The following is an 18,906-nucleotide window of genomic DNA, read 5'->3' as shown; positions in this document are numbered from 1 at the left end:
AAATAAATAATAAATGGATATAATCCATATTTGGTATTTAATTTTTTTTTTTTTTGACATCGGTCCTTTTCTGTAAATAAAAGAGACGTGTCGACAAATAATATTTATTTTATAAAATAAAAATTATTTTGATATCATTCACAAATAGATATATCAATTCTTGAAAATTGGGCTTTTGACCTATGAACAGTGATATGATAAAAATGGGTGTTGAACCCGCGTTGTTATTTATTTTTGTTTTTTTTGTTTTTTTTCACATGTAAAAATTTACAAGTATTTATATATAAAAATATCATAAAATACCATAAAATATAGTAGAAAATTACCTGAGTACCCCTCTATAGGCAAAAGACTGAAATATCCTCGGATTTATCGAAAATTTACGAAAATGCCACTGGACGCGCGGTTAATGTTTTCACGCGAAATTTTCCGGCGAGTTTCCGGCCAAAAGATAGTCAATTCTGGTAGATCTGAGGACGAGGATTCTGATGGTGGTGGTCTCGTTGACCGTTGATGGCTGAGCAGGGAGAATCGACGACTTGAAGTTCGATTGGTCGATGTCGGTCGCGGCCTTGTTCCGGCCAAATTAGCCGGTGAAAAAGTGTGAAACTGCCGGGGTTTTTCTCAGAGGGAGGCGATGCACAACTCTGTGGTAGTTTCACGGCTTGAGACGGCCGGAAATGGGAGATCCGCGGAGAGAGAGAGAATCGCCGGCGAGAGGAGAGAGAAGCTCTGGGTTGTGATCTGGTGTGGACAAGTGTATGGTACACTCGTGCGTATGAAGGCTGTGAACCGCTGGATCTCAGATGAACAGATCGTACGGATGTGATTCGTTTGATCTTCGAGTTGATCGGACGGTCAGGATTGAATGGGTACAATCTGATGTGGCGCGGTGTACCGAGAGGTCGGTATACCGGCTGACGTGGCGCAACCAAATCGAAGGGCAGATTATTTGAACGGTGGAGATTGAGTTGGGTTTTAATCGGGTGTGGTAAAGCCTATTGTATCCTAAAAAATCAAAGGCTCAGATCTAAACACTATTAGATCTAACGGTTGGGATATTTTTGGTATTTTTTAATTTATTAAAAAAAAAATTTAATATCTTACTAGTTTGCAGAAAAAGTATAAAAAAAATAAATAGTACCCAAACAGTAACCCAAATAGTAATACGTGAATTTGAGAATTGAGAATTCAGAATGAATTTTTTAATCTTTTTTCGTCCCCCATGCTGTCTTGAATTCATTGGCTATTTATAGCCAATGAATTCAGACAACAATTCACGGATTGTTAAAATTTTCAAACTTCCACCGATTACTATTTGTCTTATCATATATAATAATATTAAATAATAATATAATAATACTAAATAATAATAATAATATTTATTTATAGGGGTAAAAATTAAAAATTCAAATCAGTATTATAAAAAGTTTTTCATCCACTAAAAATTAATTTTAAATTACAAAAAAAAACTTTTTTATACGGGTATCAACCCGGTGGACTCGGTTTTGACCGAAAATGACAGTTTTGACTCGAGAAAATATATTTTAAACTCTTTTTTTCTTTTTTTATTTATTATATTTTTTTTATCATGAATAATAAGATAAAATAACATTCCTAAAAAAAAATTTAGTGAATCCAAAATTGGGTTACAACACCAAGCACGAATGGATCCTGGTCTTAAATTTTGTAGCCATGTTTTAGCTTTATCTTTTAATGAAAAAGAAAAAAGCTTTAATCTGATGGTGTTCATGCTACAATTTAAGTTATTATATGTGTTGCACACCTCCTCAAATTCCCTTAAATGCAAGTATGGATTTTCCAATTCTAAGCCATGAAAAGAAGGTAAAAGTTGAATAATACCTGGTTTAAAATTAAAATGAGATGCATCAGGAGGAAAAACTATGCATGATAGTGCACTTGTTCTTGTGGGATTCATGTAGTCTCTAAGTGTTCTAGCACGGTTATTCTCATTATTTTCATTATGAAGTGATTGATTATCTTCTTCAGCCATATTTTGTGAAAATGATGAGGATACCCTATAAAGTCTACCACTTGATGTACGTGACCACACTCTCATGCACGTGTAGGAATAAAATAAAAAAGAAAAAGAAAGAAAAAGAAAGAGGAAGAAAACCAAATAAAAAGAAACAAAAGAAAAGAAACAAAGTTATATACAAGAAAAGTGAAAAAAGAAAGAAAATAAAATAAATATTATAATTTATACAAAACTTACCTCCCCGGCAACGGCGCCAAAAACTTGACACGACTAAAAGGTTGATGTCTTCTCCCAAGTGCAGGAGTGTCGAAGTAATAAATAACCCGGCAAGACCGGGGTCGAACCACAGGGAGGTTAATTGTACAAATTATAAACAACAATAATACAACAACAATAACAATAACAATAACAACAATAATAATAATAATAACAATAATAATAATAATAATAATAATAATAATAATAATAATAATAATAATAATAATAATAGTAGTAGTAGTAGTAGTAATAATAATAATAATAATAATAATAATAATAAAGAAAGAGAAGACAGGGATGGCTACGCAGGAGCCGCCCTATGCCACCCTACCCTGCACTATGACAAGACAAGGCATGGTGATCCTCTCTCCCTATAAATACCAAAAGGCAGAGAAAAAAAAGGGGGGGTGAATGAGGGTGAGAGAAGAATTGCTTGAGATACAAAGTGTGAGCTAGAAAAAAAAATAGAATAGGGAGAAGAGGACGAGACTGAAACAGGAGAGAAACAAAAAGGGAAGAAAAACAGGGGGAGAATAAAGGAAGGAAAGGGAAGAAGAAAGAAAGAAAAAGAATAGGAAGCAGATGGGGGAAAACAGAGATATAGAAAAATATAGAGCAAAACAAAAGGAACAAAACAAGAGGGAAAAAGAAGAACTAAGGCAATATGTAAAATATAATAAGAACTAAGGCAATATTTCAAAAATTCCAAAAAAAATCATTTTGTTTTCTTTTAGTATTTGGAATTATGAATTTATATGTAAAATATAATCATGATATTAAAAAGATAGTTCTTTTTATTTACGTTAGAACGATTAGGTTTTACCTAATAAGATAAGGATCTCTTTACCGATAAGGATTTTTTTAAAACCATAAACTGACCAACAATTAGAAATACAAACTGTCGCATGTGTGCAGCGTTGCGGTGAGTTTTCCACTTTTATCTAGAAATGTATAAAATCTAATGGAAAATATAGAGGGATAAGAAAATATTGTCTTTTGTTGGTGGAAAATTGATTGGGAGTCGCCACCTAGTATTTTGGTCACGAGGAACCCTAACTAGTCTCAGAGATTGGGTACGGGGACTGATTGCGTAAAGGGAAGGTATTAGCACCCCAAATACGCCCTACCTAAGGTAAGCTGCATTGTTTTATTGTCTGATAAAATCTAAGGTTTTTTTTCGTGTTTCCTAGTTATTGGTATGGTTTAAGAAAAGTCCTCCTCGGTAAGAAGATCCTAATCTTATCAGGTAAATCTGACCTAAACACAAAAATTTAATTTCTGGAATACATCTTACGTATAAGATCGTAACCTCAGATATTAAAAGAAAATAAAATATTTTTTTTGAAAATTTTAAAATATTGGCCTAGTTCTCGTGGCTTGAATAAACTGGTTATTAAAGCCAAAATGCATGCTAGTACATATATTTTTTGAAATTTTCTTTGTTCTATAAAAATATGATGTGATGATATATATATTGGAGAGACTAGGTCATATGCATGAAAACAAAACATTTTTATTTTTATATTTTTTTTGATGACTTAATGAAAACCGGGTATTTTAATACCGGATCTGTATCTTTACAGTATAAAAATACAAACTGATATTGATCAAAATACAGTAACAAAATTGCAAAAAAAAATCACAGATTCTTTGAAATAATTCTTTGAAGAAATTTTTTGAATGGGCCAAACCCGACCCAAAAGGAAACTGGGCCGAAATCAGCCCAAACATTAAACGGGCCTACTTCCTACAGGGCTAGACTCAGCCCAGCCGCATGGGCTGGGCTAATATTCTAGCCCGGAACAACAATAACCGGGGTTACTGTACACGTATAGTAATCGGGGTTACTGTGCATGAGCACAGTAACCTGATTAGTACTTAAAAGTGCATTTTTATCATGGTTTTATATCATCATTTTGCACTTGAAGTATCAATAACTCCTTAACCAAAGCATGTTTTATAACAATATATCTAATAATATAAGATACCTTTAATTTGTGGTAAATGTCTATTTTTAATGCAGGCCTATCATATAAATGAAAGGATTGATTGATGACTTGAAGAACTTAAATTGCAAGGATAAAGAGATGGCCAAACTTAGAAAAGAGATGTCGGTGCAATCCAAACCGGAGCATTGTTCGGTAATTGGGTCATATCTGGAGCTACAGATCTCAGATTTAGGTCCAATTTATATGGATGGAAAGGTAAGACATAGGCCTACAACTTTCATATGGAGCCCAAGATCTAAAAAGGCCATTATCAAGTCCAAATTGTAGCAACAACAAAGAAGCCCGAATCTGTCTTCCAGCCCGAGCACTATTCGGTATTTTGGCCATATCTGGAGTTCTAGAAGTCCAAATGAGCTGAATTGTTTACACAAGAAAGCTGAGACAATTGCCTACAACTTTCATGTTTGGACCTGGCTCCAATTTTGACGTTATCAATGACGTTTTGGGCAGACAAGAGAAGATAAGGATTGTCACCAAGTCAAAAGTTGGCCACCCACTTATCAATTAGTCATCAAATCAATAGTTCCCAATTTTGGCCTATAAAAGGAGGCATTTGCCATGCATTTAGGCATCTTGGTTTCCAGATCAAGATCATGCTCTTCCTTTTTCTCTTTGTATTTTTTGTAATGTTTATGCTTTGCTTTCATTAATATTAAGTTTATGCCTTTCATTTCCTTTCCTTTACTTAGTTAACTTTTATGTTCTTATTTTGTTTATCTATTTTGCTTTCTTTCATTATGTCTAGCTAAGTTAGTTATGTCAAGGTGAAAAGGTTACACTAATGGTGTAAGAATAAGTATAATGTAAACTTAATATGGACTTTAATGTTTGATACTAACATGTTTTATATTTGTTATCTTGTTCACTCTTTAATACTTTGCTTGTTAAATGACTAATCTTGATTTATGTTGTATAACACTTGGTACAACAAATGCTTGGCACTTTCATAGCCCATAATGTATGGTATAACCGACACCTGAGCTATGAAAGGAACTTGATTTGTTATTAACATAAGTTATAATCATGAATGCTTGACGAGATTTACAAGTATTAGCATTAATTGAATAAGATGACTAATGTAATCATGTTAACAATATATAATCTGATTGGAACCTCCTTTGTGTGTGGTTTCCAATTCAATAATAAGAGTTTATACTATACTTGTTTGATATACCATTAGTGGAACCTCTAACCTTGACATTTGTTATTATTATTGCTTAATCCTTACATTAATATTTGATCTCCAAGTTCTCATCATCATCATCTTCTTCTTCTTCTCTTTCTTTATTATTATTATTATTATTATTACTACTACTACTATTAATATTATTATTATTACTATTACTATTGTTGTTGTTGTTATTATTGCTATTATTGTTGTTTATAATTGTTGTCTATAATTTGTACAATTAACCTCCCTGTGGTTCGACCCCGGTCTTGCCGGGTTATTTATTACTTCGACACTCCTGCACTTGGGAGAAGACATCAACCTTTTAGTCGTGTCATAACCCATTAATTAATTAGCATGCACAGTAACTAGTTAATTAATATTGTGCACCTGTATAGTAACTAGTTAATTAATACTGTGCATCATCACTTACCTGGGATGAGAAGCTGACAGTGATGCTGGTGGCTGGTTTGGCGGTGGTGTTGCTGTGGCGACTCTTCCTCCTCCTTGTTGTTTCGGCGTTGGTTTCTCTCCTCTCTTTCTCCTCTGCCCCTGTTTTATCTTCTCCTTTTGTTGCTGATAGTGTTCTGTTGGCGACTGGAAGGGTAGTGGCAGCTAGGGGTGATGCTGGTGGCGGTGGAGAGGCAGCCGACGAGGTCTCCCGGTGGTTCTGAAGGTGGCAGTACTGGGAAGCTCAATGACAACAACTGTTGTCTCTTCTCCTCTGCAGAGGCGTTGCTTCTTCTCTTGGTTTCCTTTGCTTCTTTCCCATTCCCTTCTCTTTCGTTCAACAACTTTCCCCCCTATTTTAGTTTTCCAGCCCTCTCTTTCGTTCAAAAATTCTACCTCTCGTCCTTCCAAAAAAAAAAAACTCCTTCGTTGCAGTTGCTAAGGCCAATATTTATACGCGAAGGGGAAGCAGGGAAGGCGTCGCTGCGCATGGAGAGCAGGGGGCGTGGGGCTTTAAGTTTTGGGAGCAACATGCAATGATTGTTTCTCGTTTTAAGAGAGCGTGGGGCTCTAGCAGCATGCGGGAAGAGGAATGGTGTCAAAATGACACTGTTCAGTTTTTTTAATTATTTATTTTTATTTTCGTGGGGGGCCCAAAATAGGTTACAACATAAACAACTCCTTAGCATATATCAGATAATTAAAAAAATACAGCCTACCTTAAGTAGGGCGTATTTAAGGTGTTAATACATTCCCTTTACGAAACCAGCCACCATGTCTGATCTCTGAGACCAATTAGGGTTTCTAATGACCAAAATACTAAATGGTAACTCCTATTCTATCTTTTCACTGATAAAAGACAAGAATTCCTTGTCTCTTTATATTTGTTAGATAGATACAATACCAAAGAGTGAAATTGATCATCGCATTGCTGCACATGTGCAACAAGTTTTTTGAATTTACCTCTTTTATTTTCATATTTGTTATTTTGAATCTAATCTTTATCATAAGATATCATACTCATAAAGTTTTAGGATTAATATTTCTTAATTGTTTTCCTTGGCACCACACTTGTTGTTATCCATTTTTAGGTCCCCATATAAAAAATGAGAAAATAAGACCCTCTCTCCCGATATATATATATATATATATATATATATTCAGAAGAAAAACCAAAAAAATAACAGCAATGAGAAGAAGATGTCAAAGCGCCTAGAAAATGGCAAAAAAAATTGGTTGAGGAGGTTTCAAAATACAAAGTTTGAAATTTGATAGTATATTTTTTACTAATGGGAGCCTTGATGACAAAGAAAATTCAATTTGAGGAAGAAAAATTATATGTGGGATTTCAAATTTATACGTAAAATGTATTCTCAATATTAAAAAAGATATTTCTTTTATAAACATTAGAATGGTTAGGTTTTTACTCAATAAGATAAAGACCTCCTTACCGATGAAGACTTTTCTTAACCTATAGATAGACTAATAATTAGAAGACACAACAAGACCTTAGTTTTATCAGACGATTAAACAATGCAGCTTACCTTAGGTAGGGTATATTTGGGGTGCTAATATCTTCTCTTTATGCAACCAGTACTCATACTCGATCTCGAAGACTAGTTGGAATTCCTAATGACCAAAATACTAGGTGATGACTCACATTCCCACGTTTCACTAATAAAAGACAAGAATTCATTGTTTCCCTATATTTTCCAGATACTTTACCTGAGAATGGACTTGTCACCGCAACACCGCACACGTGCGACAACACTATTAAAAAGTTGTTTTTTCCTTGTGTGGATTGCTTTTTAGAAGTCATATATTTCAAGGCTTGGAATTCAAAACATATTTTCCAATAAAAAATCAAATGAAATTCAAATAAGAAGGTCCTCCCATATAATGAGAAAAAAAAAATCACTTCTAGAAATTTGACTAAAACCAACAAAATTTTTATGTCGTTAATTTACGGTGATATTTACTAATGAATGTAAATCCCTTAGTAATATTGTCGGTATTTACTGACAGATAAATTCTATTGGTATGTACCAACAACATTACCGAGGGACTATTTAGAATTAAAAAAAAAAACAAGTCGATAGTGTGAAAGTTTTTGCTAGCGATTCTACCGATGGAATGACTGAGGGATTCAAACCAGGATATTTCCATCGGTGAATACATCGGTAAAAGTTAGTATATCACCATGCTGCCAACCCTCCTCTTCCTTCTCCTATTTCTCCTTCTTCTTCCCACACCCCTGCATCTAAAAAAACTACCCCACCCCCCTTACTAGAAACACTCACCCCCCCTAAACTATCCCCCTCTTCTCAACACAAGTAATCCTTTGTAGCAACAGTATCCGTGTTTTGATTTATTATGAATTTTGTCATTTTTTGTAAGTAAATCTATATTTTTTTAATTTAACATTAAAATGTTAATTTTATTATTATTTAATGTTTTTTTTAGTATATATATTTTGTTAGTGTATGTACATGTTTTATTATTTTTTTTCAAACAAACTTGTAGTATGAATGTATAATTTTGTGCTTGTTATAGTTTGTTTTAAATTTTATAAAATTGTATTTGGTTGTAAATTGTTGAAACTTATTGATTAATACTTAAAAGTGCATTTTTATCAAGGTTTTATATCATCATTTTGCACTTAAAGTATCGATAACTCCTTAACTAGAGCATGTTTTATAAAGACAAGTTTGATAATATAAAATACCTTTAATTTATGGTAAATGCTCATTTTAAATGCAGGCATTCTCACAATTTAAAGGATTGATTGTTGTGATTAACTATTAGAAGTGAAAGGACAAAGAAAAAGTTAAGTTTACGAATGAGATGTCGATTCACTTCAAATTCGAACACTGTTCAGTTATCGAATTATATCTAGAGCTCTAGATCTTGGATTTATATTAATTTATATGGATAGAAAGATAAGAAATAGGCCTACAACTTTCATAGGTATAAAGACCCAAATTTGCCATTTTCAAATTCAAAGGTTGGCCATAAAAGAGAAGTCTGAATCTGTCTTGCAATCCAGCCCAAACTGGAGTTCTAGAAGTCCAAATGATCTAAAATTTGGTCGGTGGAAGAAAAAGACAATTTCCAACAATTTTCATGAAGAGGACCAGTTCAAATTCAGATGGTAGAAATGAGATTTCATCCAAACAAAAGCATGAGGGCTATCCACCACGTCCACCAGCAGCACTACTCAGTATTTTAGATATATCTTGAGCTGTAGTTCTTTAAATGATCTGAAATTTAACAGGTGGAAGGAAAAGATAATTTTCAATAACTTTCATGAAGAACACTTTGCCAAATTTTGATTGCATCAATGTTAATTTAGTCATCCAAAGTGCTTGAGTGATGTTGTCCACCAAGTCCACTAATCAATAGTTGGCCACCACATCAATTATCAATTACCACATGAATAGTCCTAAATTTTAGCCTATAAAAGAAGGCATTTGTCATTTATTTAGGCATATTGTTTTCTATATCAAGATCATGTTCTTGCTCTCTCTCTCTTTATATTTTTGTAATGCTTAAGTTTTGCTTTCATTAATCTCTTGTTCATCCTTTTCATTTCCTTTACTATATGTAGTTAACTTATATCATATTTATGTTCTTGTATTGTTTCTTTAAGTTTTTCTTCTTTATAATGTCTAGCTAAGTTAATTATGTCAAGGTGAAAAGATTTCACTAATAGTATTGAGATAAGTATAATATAAACTTAATATGGAGTTTAATGCTTATATCCTAAACAACTTGCTATTAACATGTCTTATCATTTTTATCTTATTAATTCTTAATACCTTACTTGTTAAATGGTTAATCTAGATTTGTGTTGTATAACACTTGATACATCAAATACTTGATCCTTCATAGTCTTCGGCCGACATCATTATTATGAGATGAACTTGATTTGTTATCAACATAAGTTAGCATCATGAATACTTGATAAAATTTATATGTATGGTGTTATGTAAATAAGATGATTAATATGATCATATTGATAATTAAAAAAGAGTTTATATCTTACTTATCTCTAATACTATTAGTGTATCCTCTAACCTTGATATTTGTTTTTATCATTGTATAATATTCACATTAATTTAATCTTACATCTCAAAGTCCTCTTTAACTCATCTTCACCATCATCATCATTGTTATTGTTGTTATTGTTGTTCTTCTTATTATTATTATTTATAATTTATATAGTTAACTTCCATGTGGTTCAACCCCGGTCTTGCCAGGTTATTTATTATTTTGATACTCCTACAATTGGGATAAGACATCAACTCTTTGATCGTGTCACTTATGTTGAATTACTGAATTAGATGTGTTATGATGAAATAAATAATAGCTTGTTTAACAAGTCCCCATTTTAATTTTTATCAATTTATGGAGTTGTAATATCCGTAAATTTATATGTATAAATTTGTATAGATGTTGATAATTGATAATGAATATTTAAAAGAAGTTTTAATTACTTTGTTGGATAATCTTGAGTTAAACCAATATTTTTGCAAATTTATTTACTTAACATAGTTAATTAATATATGCTGTCGTTATTATTTTATAGAGGTTCGATAGAAGTCATGGATGATCATTCATAGATGTATTGAGATTCACCATAAGGATTGTAGAGGATGGATTATTATAATGGGGTTTAGGATTTCATTAATTTTGCAACATCTATTTCGAAAAATTTTAGTAGAGGCGATATTAGGTGTCTATGTAGGAAATGTAAAAATAAAAAGAATTTGCATCTAGATATTGTAACGACACATCTTCTACATAAGGAGTTCATGGAGGATTACTTGTGTTGGTATGCACACGAAGAACTATTTATTCATAATAAGAGCATAATAGAAAGGATGGATAGGTCAACTTCTAGTGCTAGCAACGTGCATGGAGTTGTAAATGACAACAATAATCTTTTATAGGAATATGGTTATGGATGAAATGAGAATGAATCAAGATAATGCTAGTCAATGTCCAATTATAGAAAAAGAACCTAACATAGATGCGACAATATTTTTTGATCTGTTGAAAGATTCTGATGAACCATTATGGGATGGTTGCATGAATCATATTAAATTATCAACCATCGCACAAGTGTTCACTATCAAGTCGAATTATGGATTGAGTGGGGCCGGTTATGACAAAACTATCGATTGGGTGAGAAGTATTTTACCTGAATAGAACAGTCTGAAATAGAACTTCTATGCTGCTAAGTCCTTGATGAAACCTTTTGGTTTAGGATACCAAAAAATTAACATGTGTCCTAACTTCTGCGTGTTGTACTACTACCTTGAAAATGCTAAGCTGACCGAATGCATGACATGTGGGCATTTCCATTACAAACCCAGAACTAGCACGGGAAAGACTCTCATGTCACATAAAAAACTTAGATACTTCCCAATCACACTTAGATTGTAAAGGTTATTGATGTCACAAAAGACTGTTGAGCACATGACATGACACCAATCACATGATGCAGTTGATGGAGTGATGGTGCATCCTACTGACAGCACAGCATGGAAACACTTTAATAGTATGCATCCTCACTTTTCAGCTAAATCAAGGAACATGAGTCTTGGGTTGTGTACACATAGATTCAACCCATTCGGGTTATTTGTTGCTCCTTATTTTCGTTGGCCGGTCAAACTAACAGTTTACAACTTGCCACCGGGGATGTGTATGAGGTCGGAGTTCATGTTTTTATCTATGGTGATACCCAGTCCGAGCAGTCCAAGCTAAAATATAGATGTTTATCTTCAATCGTTGATTGATAAGTTGATTCAGTTGTAGTCCTCCGGAGCTTTGACTTATGATATATCGAGAAAACATAATTTTCTTATGAGGGCAGCTTTGATGTGGACTATCAATGATTTTCCAGCTTATGGAATGGTTTCTCGTTAGAGCACGTATGGAAAACTAGCATGTCCATACTTCATGAAAAATAACAAGGGATTCACGCTAACAAACAGAGGTAAAGCTTCTTTTTTTTTTTTACTGCCACCATCATTTCTTGCCACCAAAGCACAGATACAGAAAGAAGGATTTCTTTGTTGGCAGAGTTGAAAAGGATGTTGCACCCCTGCATCTTTCTGGTGAAGAATTGCATAACGTTGTATTAGAGTACGGTGACATTGTGTTTAGTTTTCAATCTGGTAAGCAGAAGTTTTCAGGTTTTGGTTTGACCCACAACTGGATAAAGCGAAGCATTTTCTAGGAGCTTCCTTATTGGAAGACCAATCTCATCTATCATAACCTCGATGTCATGCACATAGAAAATAACATGTTTGAGAACATTTTCAACACTGTCAAGGATGTTAAGGGGAAGGTAAAGGACAAAATCAAGGCTAGAATGGATATAATATTGTTCTGTAACCGTAAAAATATAGGGTTGATTTTTAATATGTCATGGGTCATAAAACCTAGAGCAAACTTCATATTAGAGAAAAATGCACAACAACTAATCTACCAATGACTTAAGAGTTTGTATTTTCCCGATAGACATACCTCGAACATATCAAGATTGGTTAATATAGAGGAATGCAGATTATATGAAATGAAGAATCATAAGTGTCATATATTTATGCAAACACTCATTCCATTAACTTATCGTGATTTGTTGTCAAATGGTATATGAGAACTATTTTATGTTTATCTTGATTTTAATTAAATCTAGAAAAATCAAGGGTTATTTGAGATTAATTTTTTGTTCAACTATAATTTGTTTAATTAAAATAAATTTCCAACAGATTATTTGATATTATATTAGAAACATGATAATTAAACAATCACGAGTTTAAATCTCATCTATTTTTAATTAATAAAATTAAATATAAAATAGTATGAGTCTTTGTAAATTTTAAACTTAAAAATATTTTATGTAAAAAAATATATTAAAAAATAATATAAAAATAATTTTAAAAAAAAAATCAAATCATGAAAAATTTATTCTCCCTTTCAAATCATATGATACGGCAATATTGTGGGCTCTCCCTGCTAGTGTGCAGGCCGACAATGTTGACTTCCTGCAATTTGTACACTTATTATGTATTCCGTGGAATTCTTGAACATGAGTGTTAAATACGATGAGAAATCATACCATCACAGTTTTTCTACGAGTTGACGAGAAAAGTCCCCAAATTTTCCACTGAATAGATAATGGAGGGCCACCGCTGTCAAATTCAAGCAATTGAGAAGACTATAGATCACTTAACGACAAGGGAATAGACAATGGAGGGCCACAGTTGGATAATCATATAAAATTATTTATTGAGTTTCTCCTGACCACTTAAAATTTTAATTCTATACCAAATTTTAGCTGCAACTATTTAAAGATTAAAAATCATTATTTTCATTTGATGCTTATTAACCTCTAAATAGGAAGAAAGTTATGTTTTATACTTTTATTTTTATTTTTATTTTTATTTTTATCACTTTTTTAATACAAAAAGATATTTAAACTCAAGACTTTCTTTTGTAAAAAAAGAAATTGAACCTAATTGCAATTTAACTCAATACTATAAAATTGACAAATATAAATAAAAACACTAATAAAATGTTTTCGTCGATATATTACGATGCTTTTACGTACAAAATTTTATATCCCTATAACCATCATTAAACACCGATAGAAATATTTCCTTAGTATATACTAATAAAATTGCAATGAAAAAATAAAAAATGAAAAAAAAACTCAATGTAATGACATGTAACTTTTACAAATGACATTATCGACATAATTAACTCAACGATAAAGTATGTCCATAAATATATTGACAGAAAACTTCCTCGATACATGTCAAGAAAATTATGAAGGGTATTACAGCGGGATTAAAAAAAGATTAATATCACGATAACATGGTATTTGTACCGAGAGAATCATGCATTGTGTCGGTCATTTTATCGATAGTATTTAATTTTTTTCTGCATGAAACAACCATCCCCTCCCCCTAATCTCAACACAATTTAATTTTTTATAATAAATTTGGTCACCACAATACTCAATTTGTCAATAATCGTATTCTAATTCAATTTTTTTTTTAGAATTCTCCATTTTAATTAAGTAAATCTATCTTCTTTTTTTCTATTTTTCTATTCAAACTCAAAACATCAAGTTGGAAATTCTTTGTGACATGGGGTATAGTCACTTACCCATAGACTCTGTGACATGGGGTGGGTCTTGTTGCTAGCTTCTTACTGTTGATTATTTTGCCTACTAAAGCTGTTGATAGCGAGTGTTTCATCAAGACTTCGGCAAAATCTATCATCAATTCTCAAAAAAAAGAAAGGAAAAAAACTTAGTTTTTTATTTGTTATTGTTCTTTTTTTTTCAGCAATAATTTAAAATTTTATTCCGTAGTGTTGATCTTCAATTTAAAGTCGGAATATTCTCAAACCCTTCATGTATGTGACATCGTGCAAAGAAAAATAAATTCTAATGTATAAAACAGTGCCAACATAATTTGAAAGAAATAAAGTTTGATGATGAAATTCTTATTACAAAGATTTATTGTTCCAATTGAAAATTGAAAAGAAGTAGCTAAACACTATGAGAAGAGATCTCCCAAACTTATTGTGCAAAATGCCTTCGGCAGTGGAGGCCACTTAGCTGTAAGATCCAAATAAATTTTTTCCATTGTAGGCCGAGATTGGGGATTGGGATGCAAGCATGCAAGTGCAATTTTCATCATATGGACAACGCCCTCTGCTGCTCCTTTTTTAGGAAGCGAGATGCGTTGGTCTAGCACATCCTTCAATAGTGCATGTTGAGCAATCGGTGGCATCGATGACGACGACGAAGATCCTGGTGATAAGAGTGCTGAAATGAGGTCGCCTGGGTGCCTTCCTGTCATCACCTCCATTGTTACCACTCCGAAGCTATAGACATCACATTTTTCAGTCACTTTCATTGTGTAAGCTAGCTCTGCCAAATTAAAAAAAAAATGATTATATATGCTTAGTTTTTATCAAATAGTGGAAAGAAAAGACTCTATAATAAAAGCTAAAAAAGCACTATTATTTTCAATATAACGCATTAGTAACTTGACGTTGAAATAAAGCTACGCACCTGGAGCAGTATATCCAAAAGTACCTGCAAATGAGGTCCAATTGGATGAGTCAGGCATCAACAGTCTAGCTGTGCCAAAGTCGGAGACGTGTGCTTCATATTCCAAGTCCAGAAGGATATTGTTGCTGGTAATGTCCCGATGAATGATTGGAGGAGAGCAAGAGTGGTGTAGATATGATAAAGCTCCAACCACCCCTTTTACAACATTTAGCCTTTTCATCCAATCGAACTCAATTGCTTGTTCCTCACTGGTTATAATCTTTCTCAAGCTTCCTCTTTCAATGAACTCATAAACCAAAAAAGAATGCTTTGCATGTGAGCAAAATCCATACATTTTCACAATATTTCGATGTCGAATATTTGCCAACACACAAACTTCCTTTTCAAAAGCTTTAAAATCGGACAACTTTTCTGTTTGTGACCGGTGAAGTTTCTTCACAGCAACCACCTGTTCTGTTGGCATCACGGCTTTATAAACAGTTCCATATCCTCCTTCGCCAATGCAGTAGTTGGAGTTGAATTCCTCTGTAGCTTCAACGATATTCTCATACAACTTCTTCCCATCATGGCCCAATATCGTGAACATGTTTCGATCTTGTTCATTTTCTGGCTCATCTTTTCTCTTCCTGGCTCTTTGGCGGAGAATGAATAAAGCTCCATTCACAACAAACACTAAAAGCAAGCTTCCTAAAAGAGGGAGCACAATCAAAATCACAAGTTTGTTGCTCTTTCTCTTAACAGTTTTGCTGCTTTTTGGAAGATTGCACGGCTTTAGACCACTGGCGTTGCCACATATACCCATATTATCCCTTAATGCCTCAAATGAAGCGTTGTGGAAGGCTTTGATATCGGGAATGGGGCCTTGTAGCTTATTGGATGATATATCCACAGTTGTTAAGCTTAACATGTCTTTGAAAGTGCTCGGAATCTGTCCAGAAAGCACGTTGTGAGAGACATTCAGAGTTTCCAACTTTTGCAGTTGCCCAAGTTGCCTCGGTATCTCTCGAGTCAGGAAATTGCAGCTAAGATCAAGATCTTGAAGAGAAAGTAGAAAGCCTATCTCACCTGGAATGCTTTCTCTAAATTTATTACCGCTGAGGTTCAGCAACAATAAATTTGAGCATTCCCCAAGTTGTTTTGGAATCAATCCACTCAGATTATTAGATGCTAAATTAAGGATTTGAAGATTGGAAAGCATCTTAATATCTAAGGGAATGGCACCTGAAAGATGGTTGTTGTTAAGAATAAGCTTGTACAACAACTTCAACCCCCCTAAATCTTTTGGGATGGTTCCTTTTAACTGATTTGATGACAGATCAATCAAGCGTAATTGAGTAGCCTTCCCAAGCTCTGGTGGTATCTCACCAGAAACATTATTGTTTGAGATTTTAAGGCTTGTCATGCTACGACAATCTCCCCATTTTGAAGAAAGCTCACCATAAAAATTATTGTAACTCAAATCAATATAATCCAGATGTGGATAGACACCAAAAACCTCAGAAACATTTCCTGTTAATTGATTCGACTCAAGTCTTACTCGGTGTAAACTAGTACAGTTTTTCAAACTTTTCGGGATTGGACCTGAGAAATAGTTGTAGGCAACAGAAAAGTTTTCCAATACTCCTCCATGGAATAACTCTAGTGGCAAATGACCCGTGAATTCGTTGATAGCCAAAGACAAAGTATTCAAATGGGTGAGATTGTTCATCTCTAAGGGCAATGGGCCATGAAGTTTGTTCTCAAGTAATCTCAAGTCCACAAGGGATCTAAGTTGTCCTATTTCTGAAGGAACACGTCCAGATAAATTATTTTGACTTAAAAGAAGTTCAGTGAGCATTGTCATGTTTCCAATTGAATTAGGAATTCCACCGGTTAAAACATTACTTTGAAGGGTCAGTTCACTAAGAAACTCTAACAATCCAATTTCATGAGGAATAAAACCAGATAGTTTGTTACAACAAAGATAGAGTTTGGATAGATTTCTCAAGTTTCCAATGGAGGAGGGAATGGAACCAGTGAGATTATTTTGATCTAGTGCTAAAACAATGAGCATGGTCATGTTTCCAATAGAAGAAGGGACCGGACCAGAGAGTTGGTTAAGGGAAAGCTCAAGGGAATATAAGTTTCTCAAGTTTCCAATGGAATAAGGAATTTTACCGGTTAAAAGATTACTGGACAAGCTAAGTTCATTAAGAGACTCTAACAACCCAATTTCTTGAGGAATGGGACCGGAGAGTTTATTACCCCAAAGATAAAGTATGAATAGGTTTCTCAAGTTTCCAATAGAGGATGGTATCAAGCCAGTGAGATTATTTTGATATAGTGATACATCAATGAGCATGGTCATATTTCCAATAGAAGAAGGGATGGGACCAGAGAGTTGGTTGTCAAGAAGGTGAAGGTAAGATAAGTTTCTCAAGTTTCCGATAGAATAAGGAATTTTACCAGTTAAAATATTACTTGATAAGTCAAGTTGATTGAGAGATTCTAGCAACCCAATTTCCTGAGGAATGGAACCGGAGAGTTTGTTACCCCAAAAATAAAGTATGGATAGATTTGTCAAGTTTCCAACTGAGAATGGGATCAAACCAGTGAGATTATTTTCGGCTAATGAAATAGCGAAAAGAGACGTCAACTTTCCAATTTCATGTGGGATGATTCCAGAAAGAGAATTGTTCTGAAGGTCAAGAATAAAAAGATTCCGGAAGGATGAGAAATTGAAATCATAAAGCGTACCTCTCAAGCCAAAGTCTGCAAGGCTCAAATTGGTGACGCTTCCAGAATTGTCACAAGTGATTCCGGTCCAGTTAATGCATGGGCTAATGCCGATCCAAGAAGAAAGGAGAGATTGACTTTGGTTGTCAAGACTGGCTTTCCATCCTAGAAGAGCCTCAGCTTCTGTATTATTACCAAGCAGTGAAGTTGTGGAGGGAGTGTGTTCAGCTAAAGTAAAGCAAGAAGAAAAGTTGAGTATGTGAAGGAGCAAAAACAGGATGTGGAGAAAGAACGAGAAGAATGGTTTGTTCGGTAAGGACGTCGTCATGGTGTGTTTTCAAGAGATATAGGATATGGCTTGCTATGGTAGATTAGGCTCTCCCATGGAAGTATTTATAGGAAGGAAAACATGATTGGAATTTTTTAAAAAAAAAAATTCATTGAATATTACATCTCTTCTCTAATTAAGTTGAAATTAACTAGACTATGATTGCTCTCGTGCTTGACACGGTTGACAATTTGTGATAAAATTCCATTTCAACTTTCTTTCCCCTTTCCATATCATAGTTTGCGACGTTAACCGGAAATTATACCATGTCAAGTCTTCTCACTTTTGCTTCTTTTTTTTTTTTTTACACTCTCGTGCTTGGCAATTGGAGGCAGAAAAATGAAATAGATAAACTATTTCCAACAGGATACGAGGTTGATAGGGAACGTTAATCACTATGAAAGTACCGAGGGATCATAGAGAATATAGCTTCTTTATGACCAATGGACTATGAAAGTAAATAAAGGGCAATAAAAAGCAAAGAGTTTTATGGAAGAAACTTTAAGCTCGAAAGTTTTTTTTAACAATTTGATCACCACACTAAATTCAATGGGAGATATTGTAATTGACGTGGGACACACTTGTGGGTGTATCGCTTTGTAATTTCCAGTTCATCAATAATTTCTTCTCCCTTGCCATATTTTCCACTGAAAAGATAAATGGAAAAGTGTATGTGAGAGACTCACCAAATTTCCATAATGGAGGGCCAACTTTGACGAAGAGACTGAGAAGACTATGGATCAGTACCCGTAACAACCACGGGAACAAGTCAAACAAGTATGGCCCTTCAATGGTCAAGTTCCTATCAATCCATTTTTCTTAAGTTCTGTTGGATCTGGATCTTAGACAGACTTAGATTGTTGTTAAGAGTACTTCAATCTGAAT

At 33.7% G+C, this 18,906-nt stretch overlaps 1 protein-coding gene across 1 annotated transcript; it reads right to left on the bottom strand.

Moving 5' to 3' along the window:
* Positions 1–14,315: 14,315 nt before the first annotated feature.
* Positions 14,316–18,091, bottom strand: LOC105137712 (probable leucine-rich repeat receptor-like protein kinase At1g35710). Its single transcript, XM_011043545.1, has 2 exons — positions 14,979–18,091; positions 14,316–14,834 (listed from the first exon to the last, which is right to left on the bottom strand). Exons 1-2 carry the CDS (start codon positions 18,019–18,021, stop codon positions 14,458–14,460), a joined length of 3,420 nt encoding a protein of 1,139 aa, XP_011041847.1. The 5' UTR covers positions 18,022–18,091; the 3' UTR covers positions 14,316–14,457.
* Between the last annotated feature and the right edge of the window lie 815 nt (positions 18,092–18,906).

The sequence above is a fragment of the Populus euphratica genome, unplaced genomic scaffold (genome assembly GCF_000495115.2).
Source record: "Populus euphratica unplaced genomic scaffold, PopEup_1.0 scaffold69.1, whole genome shotgun sequence".
NCBI classification, from domain to species: Eukaryota; Viridiplantae; Streptophyta; class Magnoliopsida; order Malpighiales; family Salicaceae; genus Populus; species Populus euphratica.
This window is presented reverse-complemented; position numbering and strand designations above follow the sequence as displayed.

Bases quoted from the DNA above. Each gene is read 5' to 3' on its own strand.
- LOC105137712 (XM_011043545.1), bottom strand. From the start codon at position 18,021: ATGACGACGTCCTTACCGAACAAACCATTCTTCTCGTTCTTTCTCCAC. The intron at 14,835-14,978 runs GTGCGTAGCTTT...TTAATTTGGCAG, and splicing joins TTTTGGATATACTGCTCCAG to AGCTAGCTTACACAATGAAA.